Raw genomic sequence first — 19,324 nt, forward strand, 5'->3', positions numbered from 1 at the left:
CAAACTCCGGATTTTTGTTTGCTGGATGGATACAAGGGTACTCAAGTCTGAGAGCCAAAACTGAAAATGCACCGTTACATGGTGCCATAAGGCAGGCATGTACCTACAGCAGTATGTAAAAGGGAGGGGGGACATCTGGGGGTTTTACCTCTGATTCCTTCCCAGGACTCTGAAGGTCGCTGTGAGATGAAGACGTGGATCCTCCATTCAGCTAGTGGAAGTGAACATGTTAGTTCCATTTGCACAAAGACAGAATTAGAAAAAAAATAAAAAGCTAAGCAGAAAAATGCTCAGTCCTGGTGGGGATGGACATCCCAGCTGCCCTGCCAGGCAGAGAGCAATGCCTGGCTTGTCCTGGGACAGGAACAGAGCCTGGAGAGGGGGGTCCTGCTGAAGGGACCCTGCACACACATGTGCCCACGCACATGCATGCACACATGGGAGCTCCCTGGGATTTGCTGGCAGAGCCACTCTCTCCCACCAGGCAGAGCGCAGTCCCTGTCCTGCCAGCGCCTCCCCACTCCATCACAGGGGACAGTGATGATTAAATGGGGCTGAAACCAGCCTTGTTCAACCCCTACATTAAATCTGCAGCAGGAAGCAACTGAAATCAGCCAGCAGCAGTTAAGCTGAAATAAAGGAGCCTTGGGGACATCAGGAGCATCCCTCTGCTCTGCAGGCTGGCAAGTCATTCTGACAGGCTCGTGTGTCACTGGAAGGAGCCAGGGAAAGCTGGCACGCCAGGAGCCTGGCCTCTCACCCCTGATCCCTCTTGCTCACTCCAAAACCCAGCTGCCCCAGTATGCTGCCCAGCCACCCCTGGAGCAGGCAAGTACTCACCTGAGTCTGTGCGGATCCGTTTGTCATGGGCTGAGGCACCACACCTATGGACCACACAGGGAAAACACGTGGTAAACACACTCAGCTGGGATTGCTGCCCTTGGGTCCCAGGCAAGGCATCCCTCAGCATCGCCCACCCGGCCGTGCCGAGCCTGCCTTCTCCCCTGCCCGCCCCACCAGCTCAGTGTGTCCTGTCTCTTGCCTTTGCCCTGTGCTGCTTCCCAGCCCAGGCAGAAGCCTGCCCGTCCCCCTTCCTCCCCCTTCCAGAACCAAATTCTTCCCAATATCCCTGATTTCACCCTGTTTTCATCAGAAGAAAACACTTCCAGGAAGAGAGCCAAGTCACCTTTTTCTATAAGCACTAACTTCAGCGCACTCCCATTTGTTTTGACTGTTTAGTGATTTTTCTTCAGAAGCTGTTTAATCAGAAATCTTAAATAACAACCCAATGTTTTTCACAGAAAGCAGCATCTTGTTGGTGTCACAACTGTGTGGCAACCTCCTCGCTCCCCAGGTACGCTCGCATCTTTTTTGCTCACTTTTGACGATTTGTACTACTAATATTCCACACGATGGCAAATTCTACGCAGATAAGCTACCAGTCACCACGATCAAGCCATTGCTAATGGCATTACCACATCTCACCCGTCCCAGGCTAACAGATGTGTTAACTGTGACAGGATTAATAACTGAATTATGTCGAGCACGAATGCTTCTCAGGGCAAAGCCCTCGCTCTGTGCATCTCTCCGGCAGAAGACAATGATGTGGATGCACGTTGCTGCGTAACCCGAAATCCAGCAAAGCAGGCACGGCGCAGGGTGCCAAGCACAGCCTGCACCCACACGAACGCCGGGCGGCTCACGGAGCCACCAGCCTGCCCGCACAACCTACAGACCCTGCTGGGCTTTCCAAAGGACCCACGTGGGGGCTGCACCAGTGCGAGCTGCAGGGATTCCTTGTGCCAATCACGGCACCTTTGTGTTTAAGAAAAATAAAGCCAAATCATAATTTTGAGAGTGTGCTGGTGCAAAAGCCTCAGTTAGGGTGTCGGGATCCTGGAGTGTTTTACCATACCGCATGTCAGACTTGTGTTTACAGGACGACAGGCTCTGAGCAACAGTCATCAGAAGGAAGTCAGCTCGCAGCAGAAATGATACTAAAGCTTCTGGCATCATAAGAAGCTAAAAGATAATGTTATTAAAACGAGAAGCAAGCTTCAAGTCACAAGCAATATTAAAATGGACCTGGACTTTAAAAAAAAAAGTGATTTCAAAATTTGGCATGTCTGGAAATACTTTCATATTTCCTTAATTCTGAGAAGCACCCAGCTCTTAAAATACACTCATTGGCTAAAACACTGGGGTGCTTAGGATCAGCTGTAAGACTTCGAACATGTCAGCTTGAGGTCAAAGCAGTTTGATTAAAGAGTGCAATTATTATTTCCTCTTATCCTGCCAACAAGAGAATTCACCAGAGCACCGTGTCACCAACACACGTACTGTCACCAGCCAGGCAGTCCCAGTCCCTGATCTCTGACAAATGCGTCAAGGTGGCAGCGAGAGCCGCAGGGCCAAGGCGGGGGCTCGAGCACCCCCCGCACCCCCCGCAGTGGCCCTAGCTGCGTCCCCACCCCAGGGAACAAGGGCTCCTTTATGGCTCCTGCCAGCAGACAGCTCTCGCCCCAGCTCCTCCTCGAACCCATGCAGAGCATCTGACACCGCTTTCGCCCCGTGCGCTCCGGCATTGTCTGACCCATTTCTTTGGATAAATCTCCCCATTGAGCATCCGAGGGAGCGGGAGCGCGGATCAGATAAGGAACAGCTGTATTGGGAAACAGAGCTCCCCATTCAGCCGGGGCAGGACAGGCTGGGAGCGCCCCGCTCCCTCCCCACCCGGGAGCTGCAGCACAACAGGTTGGGGAGCGGACGGGCAGCTTTCTCTGCCAGGTTTCAGCAGCGAGGGAAGTATTTCCCACAACAGCCACCCTTCTGATCGCTGTGGCGTAAAACCCTTCCCCTTGCATGCACACAGTGTTTGCTCTGGTATGTCTCGATGCACCCTCAGGCTCCTTCACCCCCAGGCTCCTTCGCCAGAGCAAACAGCAATGGGGGATTTATGGCACTCTCCCTCCCCAGATCCCAGCTCAGCCCCCTGGGCAGACCGCTCTGCTCACCTGGACCCTGGGGGTCCCTGGGCTCTGACACCAGGCACCCCCTCTCCCAGGGGGCGGGTGGCCACCGAGGGGCTGGCAGCATTGCCAGAGAGGCTTCCCAGCCCCAGCCAGATGGGCCGGTCCCATCTGAGCATCCCTCACGGAGCACGCAGCTCCCCCCAAATCCCACCACCCTCTACCTTGGCAGCAAGTTCCTAAGTTAATTATTCACCGTGTAAAAATAACAAATTGGGTTTTGGCTAGCTTAGGAAGTATTCTCACTATTTATAAATAGCTGGGTGGTGCTCAGGAAACTACCAAGGGATGAGACAGAAGGGAAACATGACTCCCTCGCTTCTGAAATCCCACCCATGCCACGGTGAGTCATGGGAATAGCATAGGGTCACCCAGGGAAAGCAAGGTCTCACCTTTGGTGTGCTCCTCTGTGGGGGTCACCCCCAGCTTCTTAAAGTAATCATCCGTTTCGGGGTCCACCACCAGCAGCCTGGCTTCGTTCTCCCTGGACTTAATGTGGGACACCACCTCCGAGTGCCGCAAGCCTTCCACATTTATGCCATTCACCTGCAAAGCAACAGCATCAGAGCCCAAGTCTGTGGCCCCTGCTGCAGAGATGCTAGTCCCAGCCCACAGACTCCCAAGCAGCCTGCTCATCCCCTAATGCAGGGGTCCTCAAACTACGGCCCACGGGCTGGATACGGCCCCCCAGGGTCCTCAATCCAGCCCCCAGTATTTACAGAACCCCGCCGCCAGGGGTTGGGGGGGGAAACCAAGCAGCCGCAGATGACCTCCTGCCCCTTCGTCCGCGCGCCGGCCCCCCGGTTAAAAAGTTTGAGCACCCCTGCCCTAAGGGATGGGATTTTCCATTTTTTAATCTCCATTGAGACGACAGGAAGGCTACAGGTTTTTTCCTTCCCCCTCTCAAGCCAGCCATGGCCTCCTACTGCCCCCCCCAGCCTACTCAGTGCCTTTTTGCCCAAGCATCCTCCGTGTTACTGCACACCTCTGCCCGAGCATCCTCCGTGTTACTGCACACCTCTGCCCGAGCATCCCACACATGTCCATTGGGGATCAAAGACCCCAGGCTCTGCCACCACCTGAACCACCCAGGTCCTGCCAGAACACTCCCGCTCCGGCTGCCCTCTGCAGCCATTCCGGCCTTCACCTTGGATGTGCCCCAGGTATCTCAGGATGCTGCAACCATGCACACAGGCAGCGGCCTGGGTGCCACCAGTGCATCCTGCTCCCCGTCCCCGCCCAGGCGACTGCGGCATCACCACACCATCGTTCATCCCTCCGTGATGGAAAGCTGTGGATTTCCCATGCCCCCAGTGCATGAATCCCCACACCTGCCACATGGATTCATTTCTCCCTTCCCTGCATGCGAGCCAGGACCTACCCAAGGAACGTGATCTCACGCTGCCAATCGCTCCCTGCAGCGAGGGGACAATCGTGATTTCAAGGCATTATTCACAGCGGGGAACAACTCGTCCTTTGTCCCACAGGGGAAGGTCTCTGCACCGCCCAGACCCTCAATGCTGGACCCGCTTTTGTGTGACAAACTCTTTTCAGTGCTCCAGCCCATCTCTGGCAAAACTCAACCCACGCTCCGCTGCCCGCCCTGCCTTCGGCATCTGAAGGTGCCTGCCCGCAGCACAGTGCGGCAATGTGCTAATTCAGCCTGGACTGGGAAGGGCAGAGGGTGCTGGTGATGCAGAGACCACCGGGAGCGGCACAGCCTCCTCCTCTTAAAAACAGCTATTCCATTCCTACAGCCTTCTGAAACAAATCAAAGACTTGAGAAATCCGCCTAGCACAGAAATGCCTTCGTTAGGAGAAGCGGACAGCACATTTTGTTTATTTTCCTAAGCCACACAGAACGCTGTAACTGCATGTTACACGCCTGCTCTCCTGCAGGGCCATGGCTGTCCAGGTTCACCAGCATCAACACATTTTTATTCCTCCTCCGCCTGCAGACAGACAGCTGCCTTCTCCCGTGCCAGACCCTGAAGCGAAGAGCACACCGATGCCAGAGCTGGAGACTGAGCCCGGGAGTGGGGTGACCCCAGCCCAGCCCCTTCCCTGGGCGCTGAGCTACACCAGGGTGGCACTGCCCCAGCAGCACCCAGCACGCTGCCACCAGTCCCAGCAAAGTGGGACAACGAACGAGGCTGGTCCTGGCCCAGCCCGGACCCTCTCACGGCAAAGTCACAGCTGCTTCGAGGCACGGATGAGCAGCACAGCTCCTCTGGGTCGTGCCGAGGCTGTCGGGGGGGCTGAAGACTAGCAGGAGGGTCTCCAGCCCTGTGAGAGCCTCGGCACGACCCAGGGGAACTGGCTGCTCATCCTCATCTCAACAGGACAAGGCAGGTGAACGCTGCAGAGCCTGAGCTGGGCCAGCTCCAAACTTCGGGCTCCCCATTGCATTTGGAACGCCTAAACAGAAATGTGGGGCAGAAGCAGGTCCTGAGGGCCAGGACACAGCTGCAAGGGTTGGGATGGAAAGGGAACCCCCTTCCCCAGGCTTTGCATCTCCCTCTGGCTGCCAGCAACCTCAGCTACTGGCTGGTAACCCTGCTCCATCCTCCTGCCGCTCCCGATCACCCTGGTCCATGCCCAGTGCTCACCCCGGTTGAGCTCGGCCAGGCAGCACAGGGCTGCTCTCCCACCACCCCGGCACAGGGCTGGGGGGCATCAAATATTTATCAAAGCCCCAAAGAGCCGGTACGGAGGGGATTGGGTTTCCAAGCTCACCAGCTCACCCCTCGCCGCTTTGTGTGTGCCAGGCACTCTGCCAAGCACCAATAAATAAATAACACAACCCTCGCCGCGACACCGCGCTGCCAGGAGCCGCCGCCACCGGCACCCCGCTCCCAGCGCCATGCTGCTCCCACCATTAAACTTTCAGGTGCTGGGAAGAGGCAGCAGCTCCCACCGGCTGCAGAACAGTTATTCACAGGGCTAGAAAGCAGGCGAGTGCTTTGGTCTTAGTACTTCCCCAACTTGCCCAGGACACCAGTGCTTTCTGCCAGGAGCACGAGCCCCATTCCCCCTCTGTGCCAGCAGCGAGGGCCACGGCTGGGTCCCCGCAGGAGGGTCTTGGGGTTCACCCTCCCAGGGAAGGGCCACGCATCACCCCAAGCAGGGGACATCCACTGCTCCTGCAGTGAAAGGGGTGATGGTGGCCATGCCTGAGGCACCGGCCGCTGGATCAGCCCCTGCCTGTCCCTCTGACCCAGGCATGGGCAGCTCTGGACCGGGGAGCCTCGTTCTTCAGGAAAAACATGACACAAACAAGCCAAGGGAGGGTGATTTCCAGCCCCACCAAAACTTGTGTTGTCCAGCACTCGGCAACCAGGAAGATACTTCCAAGAGCAATTTCCCCCTCGCTATCTTCCGCAGTTTTGTGTCATAAAACCTCTGCAAAGCCTTTTCCAGCCGCCTGCCCGAGTGCATCAGCTCAGCCAGGCAGCACCGCTCTGCCCGTGGCAGGACGCAGACCGGAGGGTGGCTGGGCAGGGGGCCACCCCCTCCCGAGCACCGGCGGTGGGATGGGTCCCACATGTCCCCATGACCCCTTCACTGCAGTGGGCAGATCCAGCTCCAGCACCAAGTGCCATCAGGCTATGCCACCGACTGCGGGGCTCACTGTGCTGCAGCAGGGACATGGGCACCCACCAAGCACCCAACCTGTCCCTGGAATCCCGCTGCCACCCCTGAGCCATCCAGACGGGTGCAGGGGCAGCAGCTCGCCTGCTCTGACCCTCCTCTGTGCCCGCAGCATCCAGATTTCAGTGCTGGCAAGTGCCTGCGCTGAACGAGCTGCGGAAGGGCCACAAAGCCCCTGCTTAAGCACCCGCACGGGTCTTACAGATTACAGAGGAATCCAGAGGGGGGATCTGATGGAAAAAGTCATGGGACAGGGCGCTGTTTTGGCTTCAGGCTTCCCAAGGGTCCCATCCCTTCTGCCACCCCTCTTCCCACCTGCCAGAGGGGAACAGGACCCAGCTGGGCAGGATTGAACACCCCTGCGCGGCACACACCGAGGGAAGCCCGAGGGCAGGGAGGTGCTGAGCCCCCGGAGGTGCTGAGCCCTCGTGCCGTTACCTCCACCAGCCGGTCCTGGGGCCGCAGCCCCGACCTGGAGGCCGGCGAGTCAGGGTCGACCGAGCGGATGAACTGCCCCGGCCGGGACTTCTCGCTGTGCAGGTTGAAGCCGTAGCCATTGGGGCCTTTCTTCAGGTGGCAGAGACGTGGGCACAGCTCCTTCTGTCCGTTTAAATCCTGAAGAACAGAGGAGGGGTTGGGGGGAGAGAAAACACAGTCGTTAATTTATAGGTTTGGGTTTGCTCTGAAGCAGATGCAATCGTAAATAAAGCTACCAAGGAAGCACCGTATCTGCGCCCTGTCCTCCCAGTCCCCTGAACGGGGACAGGTTAACAAATGGATTTCCTCTCATTGAGTCTATTTTAGAAAATCAATTGTCCAAAACCATTCCAGAAAAATTAAAACAAAACAAAAAGTGCATTTCCTTCGCCAGAAGCAGCCCAGACAAAGTCCACCCAGACGCCCAGAGCCCCCTGGCAGCAGCCAAGCCCCGCAGCCCCCAGCAGAGGAACGCAACCTGGGGGCCCAGGCACGGCACACCAGTTCACCCAGGCACTGGATTAACCTTAGCTATTTATTTAAGGCAGCGCCGTGCCCTCGGTCCTGGTGACATCAGCATCACCCGCAGCTACAATCACCTCCCAGCGGAGAGGCTCTGGGGACCAGGGCGACGGACCCCACTGCTGCCAGCTCCCTGCAGCACGGGAAGGCTGAGCTTGGCATAGGACAAATGGTTCAGGAGCACGTAAGGAGTTTAGTGCTTTCCCCCCACAGCCCTTGGCAGATGCTTTACGGCTCCTCAGGAGCAACAAACACCAGTTTTTCTCTGGGTCTGCGCGAGCCATTACGCTCCCTTGGATGCTGCTCTCCCCACCAGCCCACGGACCGAGCAGCACCAGCTCACAGCACAGCACCACGTCCCCGGTGAAAGCCACTTCAGAGATACAGTTTTCATTTTCATCTGTGGTTTAAGGAGAGCCATCCCCTGTGGCTGAGTTTTAATCTTTCATTAAAAGAAATGCTGCACGCTCCCCTCCTGCTAACAGACCGTATTTTTTTCAGATCACATTTACAGTGAAATCTCTTACAGCCTTTCATTTCAAATTAAAAACCCAGGCAGCAATTTCCTCCACGTTCCTCTCTCAGCCAAAAGGCACTGCGGAACACCAAACCTGCACCCCCACCTCCTGCCACGTGCCCAGAGATGTCCTCCCTCCTCCCGCAGCTCCGGGCTCCTACACGCCATGCTGGCACTACCCGTGCCAACAGCTCCTTGCACTGGCAGCACCTTGGGCTTCTTTCTGCAAAATACCTTCAATAATGCTTAATTTTTTTTTTTTTTTGCTTTAATTGCTTAAAATGTTGCTCCCTCTCCAGGAAGGGTGGCAGGAGCTGAGGGCACCCGTGCCCGATGCCCAGGAGATGATGCCTGGCCACCACCAACGTGAGGGACCCCACGGGTGGTGATGCCAAGTGGCTCCAGCTGCACATGGACCCTGCATGGCAAGAGCCAAACCAGCCAAAGGACGTTTCCCGCTGCCACCGTGGAGCCGGACTACCCGCAGGTCCCTGCGTGCCCCGGTGACACAGGGAATAACTGTTTGCAATGACACGAGGCAATTTTTGGCCACTGAGAGTCACGGGGGGGGGGGAATATGGAGGGCAGCCAAGAGCTGAATGGATTCGCCAGCACTCGCTGATGCCCCAGCTGCCTCGGGGACAGCGGTGACCCACAGCTGGGGTCGGTGCCTAATGCCCAGCACAGGCACAAGCTGATTACCGGGCAGCCGGGCACTGCTGGCGAGCTGCCGGCTCCTGCTGCTGGGACCGCCACGGCTAAGTCACTTCGGGGGCTGATCCCATCTCCTTCATCCTCTCGAAGAAAGGGATTTTTCTGGAGGAGCACCAGGTGGGGACACACAGAGCGGTCACCCCCCATGCTGAGGAACAACTCTGCCACATTGCCCCTTCGGCACAGCCACGGAGCCAGTGGCTGCCAACGGGGATGGAGGGAGCAGCCCTGCAGGCCCCTTCCCTGCCGGGGGCACCGCATTAATGCAAATGGCAAAACACGACTGATGTTGCTCAGCACGTGTCCCTGTCCCCAGCTGGGTCCCCCACTTTGCAGAACTCAGGGCCAGAACATCGCCCCTCAACCTGCGCTGAGCACGGGCACCTTTGGCCACGCAGATGTCCCCAAGCCCAGGTGATGCTGCTGGCAGGGGACAGGGGCCACAGGGCAGCCGCAGGGAGCAGATGACCAGAGATAAACCCAAATAATCCCAGCAGGAAACACCCGCTTCGTGCTGCAGGGAGCACGTGTCCCCGTGCCGCAATCTGTGACCGCCCGGCAAGCGGGGGATCCGGACCCCTGCCCTCTCCCCCAGCACCAACTGCCTCTTGCAGGTTTTAATGCAACAGGGAGAGACCTGGGGTGGGGGTGAGACCCGGGGACAGGGTGAGGGGAGGCAGAAACCCACCACGACTGCTTCACTGCGGGGACAAACTCCCCCTCACCCCATCCCGCACTCGCTCCAGCTCGGTGGGATGCAAATAGATCTCCCAGCATTGCTCTTAGGGAATACCCGGGATGGTGGGTTCCCAGTGGGCTGGAGGAGGTCAGGGGATGACCCTGGCGTGACTGCAGCCCCCACCCCCTGTGGCCCTTCGTTGGGAACACAAATGCAAAAAAAAAAAAAAAAACACCTTTCTGCCCCATCACTTCAGGCTGTATTTTTGCAAACCGCCTCCTCCTGTTCTCTGCAACCTGCTTCCCCACACAGAGCTCATCCGAATGCAGCCCCTGCAGGGCCAGCCTGACCCCCCCCGCGGGCCCCCAGCCCCACCGAGCCCCATAGCAGGGAGGTGAGAGCAAAGCCCCCCCCAGGGCCAAGCAGCAGCAGCACTTGGCAAGCCCTGGCCAAAGCAAGAGCTGGAGCTGCACTCACCTGCACCCGCCGCTCCCCCTGCGCCCGCTGCTCCTGACTGTGCCCACTGCACCCACCGCGCCCACCGCTGCCGCCTGCACAGGCGCACACTGCCTGCGCTCTCCCACACCGAGCAATGACATCGGTCCCAGACCCTGGAGGCAAAAAGCAGGGGGAGTTTTGTAGCTGCCATGCCCAGAGGGAACGGAGGTGGATGGGGACTACAGGACCGGCTTGATCAGTTCAATCCTAGCATCTGGGAAGAAACAGAGATGTGAGGTGACCAGTGCTTGCTGGACGCCAGGTCAGAGCTGCCTGCAATGGCTGCTCTAGCCCAGGAGAGACACCCGGGCACCCCGACTCCTCGGAGCCACAGCACCAACATCCTCAAAAAGTGCCTGCAAACAAGGGCCATCAGCAGATATCGGGGTGTGCCTGGGTCAGCTGCAAACCGCACCTGAACCCTTACAGAGATTAACTCGGCCATGCAGGTGTGTTTATAAAAAAAAAAAAAGCACAGAGGGAGCGGCAGGAAAACCCTTACCAACTGCTCAGGCTGCAGCTGAGCCTGCAGGGTGCACAGATGCTACCCGGGCAAGTTGTAGGGGGAAAGAGACCCCCAGGCACCTGTCTGGGGAGATGCTCTTGGCATCGACACCTCAACGCACAGATCAGTTCTTCGAAGGGGGGAAAAAAAAAAATAAAAATCATCCGTGCAAAATCCACTGATCAACAAAACCCAGCTCCTGCCAGAACGGGCCAAGGCTCCCAAAGTGCCTCTGGTACCTGCCCAGCCGCAGCCAGGACCAGCCCCGCGCCCGTGCCCCCTCCCTCCCCAGACTCAGCACGCCTGTGGTTTTCCCATGGCCCCGGCGCAGCCGGTTCACCCTATCTGCAAACATTTCCAGCTTGCCTCCGAGCTCTCCAAAAACCGAAGAAAACAGGAAATGATTCAACTGGCCGAAGAGGGTCGGATCTGCGCGACCTTAAAGGATGCCGGGGGCTCTGCGCAGCCAGGGAAAGGGGGCACGTCTCGCAAGCAGAGGGGAACATGTCTGGAATCACCTATTCGGGCTTAAAAAGGACCTTTTGAAACCATTTTCCTCTTGCTCCATTTTTACAGGGTCAGAGTGCCAGCAGCCGTGTGGAAGCACTGAGGAAACGCTGCGCTGCAGCTGCCGTCCCAGCACGGGGATCCCGGGGCTCAGCACTTCAGGGGATCCCTCGGGATCACCATGAAATCAAATTACTCAGTAAATAAACTACACAGGGGGAAGCTTCATCTGCAGGATCTCTGTGGCTGCGAGGGCAGTAATCGGTGCCGCGTCCTATGCAGGCTTCCTCTGCTTTCACCACAAAATCCTGAATTCGAGGTTCTTAACTGAAATGAATTCAAGATCTTAGTTTAAAAAAAAAAAAAAATTATGAAAAAAAAAAAGCCAATTCAGCATCTGTTCTGAGCAGAAATCCTTGGGCAAAACTGCTTATCCTCCCGCAGAGATGATCCGGGGGTTTTGCTGGGCTCTTAAACCTCCCGACTAACGCAATCCTTGGCCACTAGGAAAAAAGAGTTCTTAGACCACAACTCTGCAAAGCCCCTTTCTGGGATTAAGCAAACACAGGCGCTCCCCTCACCTCACCCAGAGCCGAGCACATGCTCAAACACTTTGCACTTATGTGCGCTGTTGACACGGAGCTGCTGCCTCTCTTGCCAGCTCTGCTATTTATTTTCTTTTCGACCGGTGCCAACGTTTCCCTGGTTGTGTTCTGGGAAGATATTTCCAAAGCTCCCGGGGGGATTGTGCCTTTGTGAAACCCAAGCGCTGTGACCAAGCGTTCCCTGTAAGAGTGGCACGTTATCTGGGCTCCCCAGAAACCCACCACTCGCCCCTGCAGAAACGCTTCGGCATTGCTCCGGAGGAGGCTTCGCCACCCTTGCACATACAAAGAACATAAAAGCTGATTTGGATAAGTCAGATTCGCACCTATACTAGAAAGCAACAAAAATCACCTGTATTTTTTGTCTGTTTGCATGCAAAAAAAATTGCAAAACTAAGCCGATTTTTTTTTCTAGGAATCCAGCAATTTCACAAACTGGACTAAGCAGCAATGGCATGTCGTACCCCACCTACAGGCATCGCTGCCTATACCCACCCGCAGGTATGTGCGTGCAGATAAATGCTGCTCAGACAATAAGCTGCATTGCCACACCACCTCCGGAGCTGCCGCTTGAGGCAAATCATCATTTTAGGATAAAAGTTTCGGAAACACTGTTCAAGCTGGTCCATTTAACAATGCACAAAAAGACATTAAATAACAATTAAACACTTTCAATAAAAAAGAAACAAAACAAAAAGAAAAAAACCTGCTTGGGTGTTGCCAGCTCTCTCAATCTCATTACAAATCTTGCAGCATCTAAATTTTTTACCCCTTAGAGTTTCCAGTGCTGCTGCTGGGTGCTGGGGTCCCCTGAGGACACCCCCCAGCTGACTGGGTTGTCACGGCACAGGCTTCGTGCCACCTTCATGCAGGTCCCTGCAGTGACCGGGACCATTCCCATTTCGTACGCCTGTATGTTTCAGGCACACTCCACCATGGAGCCGCTATCAGAAATGTCAGCAACTCTGATTAACGAGGAGTTTCCATGCAATTAATTAGTGCGTGCCAACCTCCATGCAAGCAGGATCCACTCACAGAAGCACCAAACCGCCGGCACTTTGCTCTTCTCTGTTCCCTGAAACAAACTTGCCTCCTGGATTTTGAGGGGCAACAGAGCAGCCCCCCATGCCCCGCTGCCCAAGCAAAACCCAACTGCCCCTAGAAAAGCCCTTCAGAGGCGTCAGAGACCCACTTGTGTCACCCTGACCCAATCCCAAGCTCCAGCTCTGGGACGGGGCTGTCCCTGTGCTCCCCCCAGCCTGGACCCACCACCTTCCCCGAAAGGCACAAACTCACAGAACTGACCTGCGACTCCGAACCACCCCCCGCAGCCTGCCTTTGAGCAGGAGAGGGGATGAAAAGGGCTTTTCAAAGACCTCTGCCACGCAGGCAGCACGTGCTTTTGAGCAGGAGCATGGATGCTGCAGGCTGCACGATGCAAACTTACCAGCAGCCCAGCCCAGCCGGCGCAGGTCTCTCCGCACCCAGGATGCTTGCAGCCAGCAGCGGCCAGACCCCAGGACCGTCTCCAGCCCCCCTGCCCCACAGCTCCTCATGCTGCACAGGCAAACGCACACCCTGTGACAGGCTAAAACACCTGGAAAAGTCACGCTTCAGGGGCTTATTCCAGGAAAAACACAGCAGTGCCAGTGCTGTGCCAGTGTGGACACCTGGCTCTCCCAGGTCCTCCAGGACACGACGAGGAGGAAGAGGAGGACAACCAAGCACACGCACGGACTAGACTAAGCAGCCGAGGCTGTGTCGGTACCATCTGCTGGGGGAGCCCAGGGGGTCCTGGCACACCGAGGGGCAGGGCAGCTCCTGCAGACCGGCACGCCAAAGCCAGATGCTGCTGGGCACCTCAGCAAGGGGAGGTGCCCCCGGAATGCCCTCCAAGGCTGAAGGGATGCTCTCGCCACAGCCGGGAAGCACGCGATGCACCACTGCAGCATCCCATGGCAGCACCACAATGGGAGTGGGAGCTCCAGCCCCGCTCGTCCCCTCAGAACGGGGATTTGCTCAAACCGAGCTGAGCTCATCCGCCGCGGGCGTCACGGCTGCCTTGGCCCCGTCGCAGCATATAATCACCGGAGATCAGGGCTCGCCACCTAATCGGGTCAATCCTGCCTGGGACCACCTCACCCACCGCACTCAGCACCCACCAGCGCTATCAGGGCTGCTCCCAGCACCAGCCCCAGCCCCCCGCAGCACAGCCTGGTGGGCTTCGCCATTTCCTGGGGGCAGCCAAAGCAGCTCTAATTGCTGCTGTTGGGAATTGCACCGCCTGGATGCAATCCCGGCTCCGGATCACCCTGCAACACGTCCAGCCTTTCCGCCTCTGCTCGGTGGAGCTGGAGAAAACGCAGGCAGGAGCATTCCTGCCTAATTTACATTGTTAACATATTTTCTTTTAAGTCAGCTCCCGTGGCGTTTCCTCTCCTTTCGCATGTGGTTTTGGTCAGAAAATGGCTCCTTTGCTCGCCTGCTCCCTGCAAAGCAAACCTCTGCTGGCCAGGGCTGGAGGACACAGGGCTCCTGTCCTGCCCTGAGGCCACCTTGGGATGCACACATGTCGGGGGGACGAGGGACACTGCTCAGGGCCTCCGTGTCCATCCCCACTGCCTCACCTCCAGCTGGGATCTCTCCATCCCCTGCAGGCAGCAGGCAGGGAGGGATGCACGGCCACCTTTGGGGGTTGTGGAGGAGAAGGGCAGCTCCAGCAGCGCAGGATCCTGACCGAAACCCAAACACCGGCAGGCAGAGCAGCGCGGGGCAATGCTGGGAGCCAGGAGGGAGCCAAGCCAGGGGGATAAACCCATGGAGAAAGGGGACCCAGGGCTGCAGCACAGCCAGAACAAGGGGCCCGTTTACACCCACCCTGACACGGGCACCCTTCCTTGGCAGTACTGGTTATACTGGCAGCTGAGCTGAGCCGCGGGCAAGCTTTAATTGCTACTATTATTACTACAATTTTGTTGGAAGTTCAAAGGCTGCTGCCTTTGCTCAGCTTGCACTTAACTTTAAGCAGATGCTTATCGCCCTGAAGGGCAGGGGGGTCCTCACATCCCTGACTTGAAAACCCAGAAGAAACCATCTTTCACGCTACAAAGATGAGGAAAGCTGGGAGAAGCGGGAGCCCTCGCCGTGACTGCCGGCAGTGCCCGTAGCCCTGCTTGCCATGAGAACGAGGGAGGCTTTGGGCTTGCGCCATGGCCAGGAGCAGGATTACTGCTCCATTCACTGCCGTGCCAGGGATCCGCAGCCTGCTACGGTGGGGCTGGTTTTCATTCCCCTTCCCCCAGGAATGACTCAAATTTTCCCATTAAAGCAGCACCAGAAAGGGGGCTATTGTAGCCCTGCATCCCCTGGGGCCAGGGGGACCTCGGTGACACTTTGCGGGGGACAGACTGGGCTGATGGCAAACCTCAAAGGAGCCTCCAAGCTCAGGCAGAAAGTGGGAGCACCGGCCAGCACCGCTGCGAGGGGGGAGGCAGAGGACCCCCAGGTCTGTGCCACGGGGCAAGGACAGAGCAGCTCTCCCACCATCCCCACCACTGAGAAAAGCAGAGTGAGGATGCTCCCGCAGCCTCCCAACCTCCGCATGGTCCTCAGCACCACGCTGGGATGCTGCGGCTGCCCACATGCTGCAGGGAAGGGCTGGGGGGCTCCCTCCCTCCCCGGCCGCCCACGTTTCACCCGGCTCCGTCCCCCAGCTCAGAGTCAGCCAGCGCCGAATCGGCTCAAACTCCAGATGTTGGTGAAATGTTATAAATAAAGGAGGGGGAAGGGGAGACGGGGCTGGTGGGACGTCAGACCCACCGAAACACAAGCAGATGTTCCCCTTCCCTGCGGGGGTCCGCAGCTGGGGCTGGGGAGAAGGGTGGCAGCTCCAGCACCCAGAGGGTCCCCTGGCTGGCGAGACCCACCCCCACACCTACAGAAGGGAAATAATTCGCAGGTTTTCCACCAGCCAGTCCAGGAATAAAACCTCATGCAGGCCCAGCTCAGTAAACAACCTGCTTCCATTTTTATACAGCCACAACCCTAATTGCCACCTGCCCTGTCAGCCGCGGAGGTGTTTTGGCTCCAACACCAGTGGTCAAAGCAGAAAAATCTTGCTTCCTTCTTCCAACATAGACCCAACAGCCGGACCGACACCAGCTCTTAAAGCCCTTTGCTTCACAGCATCTCCTGGGCAACAGCAGCTGCCACCTCCACATGCCAGCAGAAAGTTTTGGGTGCTCCATGGGGACTGTGGCAGTGCCCATGGCAATCGCTGCCCCGAGAGAAAAGCAGGGGCTCAAACACACTAAGTTGCCACAAAACAGCTCTTGGCAGAGCCTATGATCACCCTGAAACATGCAATTATCTTAAATATCACCGGGAGGAGAAGGGGGTGCTGCAGGTTCCTGACGGCGCTGGCACAAGCGGTGCCACTGTCCCTCGCCTGTGTCAAAGCTTCGTGTTGCCACCGACCCGAACTGCCGGGCACCTCGCCTGCTCGCACAGGCTGCCAGCTCCAACTCCAGGTCTGGGCTTTTGTAGCTTATTTAAATTGCTTCTATTATTCAAATTGCTCCAATTATTTAAATTGCTCCAGCTGGGTTTGAGTGATAGAAGAATCGAAAAAAAAAAATTATTATTTTTTTAAAGGGCAGAAGACATTGAGATTGGTGCTGTTCTCCCCAACAGCTGCAGCACTGCTCCCTCAGCATCCTCACACCAGCCCAGGGGGCTGCACCAGCAAGCATGCCCAGCACCCTCTGGATGTGTCCTGCTGCTTTCTCTGCCAACACGCAGCACAAGGAGTGAGCGAGGATGGCAGGCGAGCCAGGAGACAGCCAAGCGATTCCAATTAGCAGTGGAAAGCATCCAGCCGTGGGTACTCAGCAGGACCCATGGCCAAGTTGCAGCTGATATGGTAATTTGGATATTTTCAGTGAGTTTCCAGCCCCTGCCGGGGCCACTAGAGCAGACGGGAGCATGGAGTCTGGGGCTGGCTGTGCCAGCTGAGGTGACACCAGGTCCCTGCTCTGCCCTCGGTCGCAGCCCCCACGAGGAGGAGGATTAGCCGGGCAATGGAAACCCTGTGCCCACCGGGCAGCTCCTTCCAGCTGCGGAGGGGACGGATGATCCCGGACAGCCACCGAGCCTGGCAGAAACTCGCTGCTCCCAGGGCCACTTGCCCTGAGCCCTGCAGCGGTCAGACCCGGCAGAGGGGACAGTGTGGCTCGCCACTGGTGACCCGCAGCCCTTCCCAGGGCAATGCAAAAGCAATCAGAAAAAAATTCATGAGGTCCTTTGCTGTCCCCTGGCACCGCTTCTTACCACTCTTGCGCTCGCCCTGAGCTGTGCACCCAGCTCCCCCAGCCCGTGCACCCCAACCTGGTCCCTTCCAGGCACTATGGCATGCAAACCCCGCAGAGAGCAGGGCGGCTGTGCCAGCACCATGCCGCAGAGCCGGACCTCGGCCACGGTCCCAGACACGACAAAAGGTTATTATCCCGAGGAACTGCCGGGCAGGAGAAAACAAGAGCAGGAAGGATGTGAAGGGTGGGGAGGACGCCTGATCTCCAGCCCACGGTGACAGTGCCTGCCAGGCTGGGCTGCCCAGAGGGAGAGCACAGCTCCCACCTCCCCCGGGCACCCTGCACCGCAGCGGCGTGATGGAAAAAGCATTTCACTAACAGCCTCCCACCAGTGTTCCACCTTTAAGCAACTTGCTGCCAAATAAGTAAGAGCTTGACCTTACTGCTGATGCCCTAAGGCAAGGGGGTAAGCCTGGATTTGCCCCACTCCAAAATCCCCGGCGCTGGGCCACAGCTCCGGCTGTGGCATTACGGAAATCCCTGAGCACAAAGAGGCCTCTCAGGAGAAGGGCTGCAGCCAGGGCCACGTCCTGGAGAGGACCACACATCCCCAGCTGGCACAGCCCCGGGCGAGGGTCCCCAGCTGGCTGCTGCAGGATGCCAGCCTGGTCCAGCTCTGCTGAGTCCGTCTGGTCCCCCCAGCAACGATGCCTCCAGCCGAGCTGTCCCTGCCATTCCTCGGCAATCCCACAGCTGCAGAATTTCTCAGCCACAAGCCATGAGAAGCAGCTTCCCCCCCACCCCCCCACCCCGTTTGCTGGCGTTTGAGCCGACTCAGACAGCGAAGGCACTCGCGCTCTCCCTCCGGGCAGGGCTGGAGCCAGAAACAGCAGCACAGGCTTGGCTGGGAGCAGGGAGCAGCTGGCCCAGCCCAGGGAGAGACAGGGAGGGAGGATGGAGGAGACCGAAACCGCCACGTGCACGTGTTTTCTTTAAGAGACAACTTTTCCAGCATGATCTGCCAAGGGAACACACGGCCAGGATACCGGCAAGCTCCCCTGCTCCAGAGGGATCGGCTCTGGGACAACGTGGGATGGCAACGTGGGTCCTGGCAAGCTGGGATTTGTCCAAGGGGAGAAACACAGGATCTCCATTCAAAGGGATCTTGCCAGATCCAGCGGGATCTGCTTTCCGGAGGGGAGGAGGGAAAGGAGGCAAGGAGCATCAGTCACTCTGTGCAGGGCTTGAACCACAGCCTGAGCTGCTGGAACAGGGGGAAAAGTCCTTCCCACGCTCACCACGGGCCTCCTGGGCAAGGGGAGGGATGGCCGCGAGCAGTGGGAAGGCAGAGGGAGATGCTGGGAATGAGCCTCCCTGATGGCACGGTGCTCCCCCTGCACAGGGACCGTACCGAGCTCGTGGCCCCCAGGGCACAGACTGCCCCACTGCCACCCATGAGGGCAGGTCTCCACGTCCCCAGCACTGCTCCAAGGACAGGCGACGGATCCCAAAGGGAGCCTCCAGCACAGGGCAGAGCCCGAAGCACATCCCGCACCCAAGCGCGCGTTCGCTCGCAGCCAGAGGCTCCGGCCAGAGCCGCACACCATAAAACTGCTGACCACGTTGTATCAGCCTACCCTTTGGAATCCTCCACTTCTTGCTGAGGCCAAGCCTTGAGCAATCACCAAATCATTCATTAATGCTGGCCCCATCCGTTGCCTTTAATAACCACCCCCGGGTCATTAGCAGGAATCCAGTCATACAAGCTTTGCGCTCCCACGGCGACCAGCTTGGCACCACGGATGCAGAGGGAAATCCCCCTCGAGACAGTGGGGGCTCCTGTGGGCTGTGGGACATGCCAGGGAGCACGAGGGGCTCGTGCAATGCCCCAGGCACGGCGGGGAGCACCGCTGCCTCCGCAGAGAACACCCCCCACCCTGCCACAGGCAGGGCGCTCTCAGACACACACCCAGGGAAGGAAAGATATTTTCCCAAGGGTTGAGGTGGCTCCGGCTCTTAACCCCTGGCTCTCACCCGGCGGGCTGCACAGCCACACCGCAGCACACATGCCAGGCTGGGGTCACCATCACAGGACCACACAGCAAACCCCACGTTCCACAGCATCCTGCCCGCTGCCAACCACAGCCCACGGGGGTCAGCACCAGCCTGCTCAAACCCACTGAGACTTGCCCCAAAAAGCCTGATTTTGGGGGACAGGGCTCAGTCTGCAGCATGTCAATAGCAAGCCACAGCCCTGCAGAAAGCCAGCTGTTAGGTGGGATGTCTAACACGGGATGGGGAAGCCTGTGTT

The 19,324-nt window shown here is 57.8% G+C and overlaps 1 protein-coding gene across 1 annotated transcript in view; it reads right to left on the reverse strand.

Moving 5' to 3' along the window:
• The window catches only part of SLC9A3R2 (SLC9A3 regulator 2), a 40,377-nt gene that overhangs the window by 5,944 nt on the left and 15,109 nt on the right, over positions 1–19,324 (reverse strand). The window contains exons 3-6 of the mRNA XM_037383643.1: positions 7,119–7,295; positions 3,422–3,575; positions 841–884; positions 149–211 (exon numbers count right to left, since the gene is read on the reverse strand). Coding sequence (XP_037239540.1) covers positions 149–211; positions 841–884; positions 3,422–3,575; positions 7,119–7,295 — 438 coding nt within the window. The remainder of the gene's footprint in view (positions 1–148; positions 212–840; positions 885–3,421; positions 3,576–7,118; positions 7,296–19,324) is intronic.

The sequence above is a fragment of the Falco rusticolus genome, chromosome 4 (assembly GCF_015220075.1).
Source record: "Falco rusticolus isolate bFalRus1 chromosome 4, bFalRus1.pri, whole genome shotgun sequence".
Taxonomy (NCBI): Eukaryota; Metazoa; Chordata; class Aves; order Falconiformes; family Falconidae; genus Falco; species Falco rusticolus.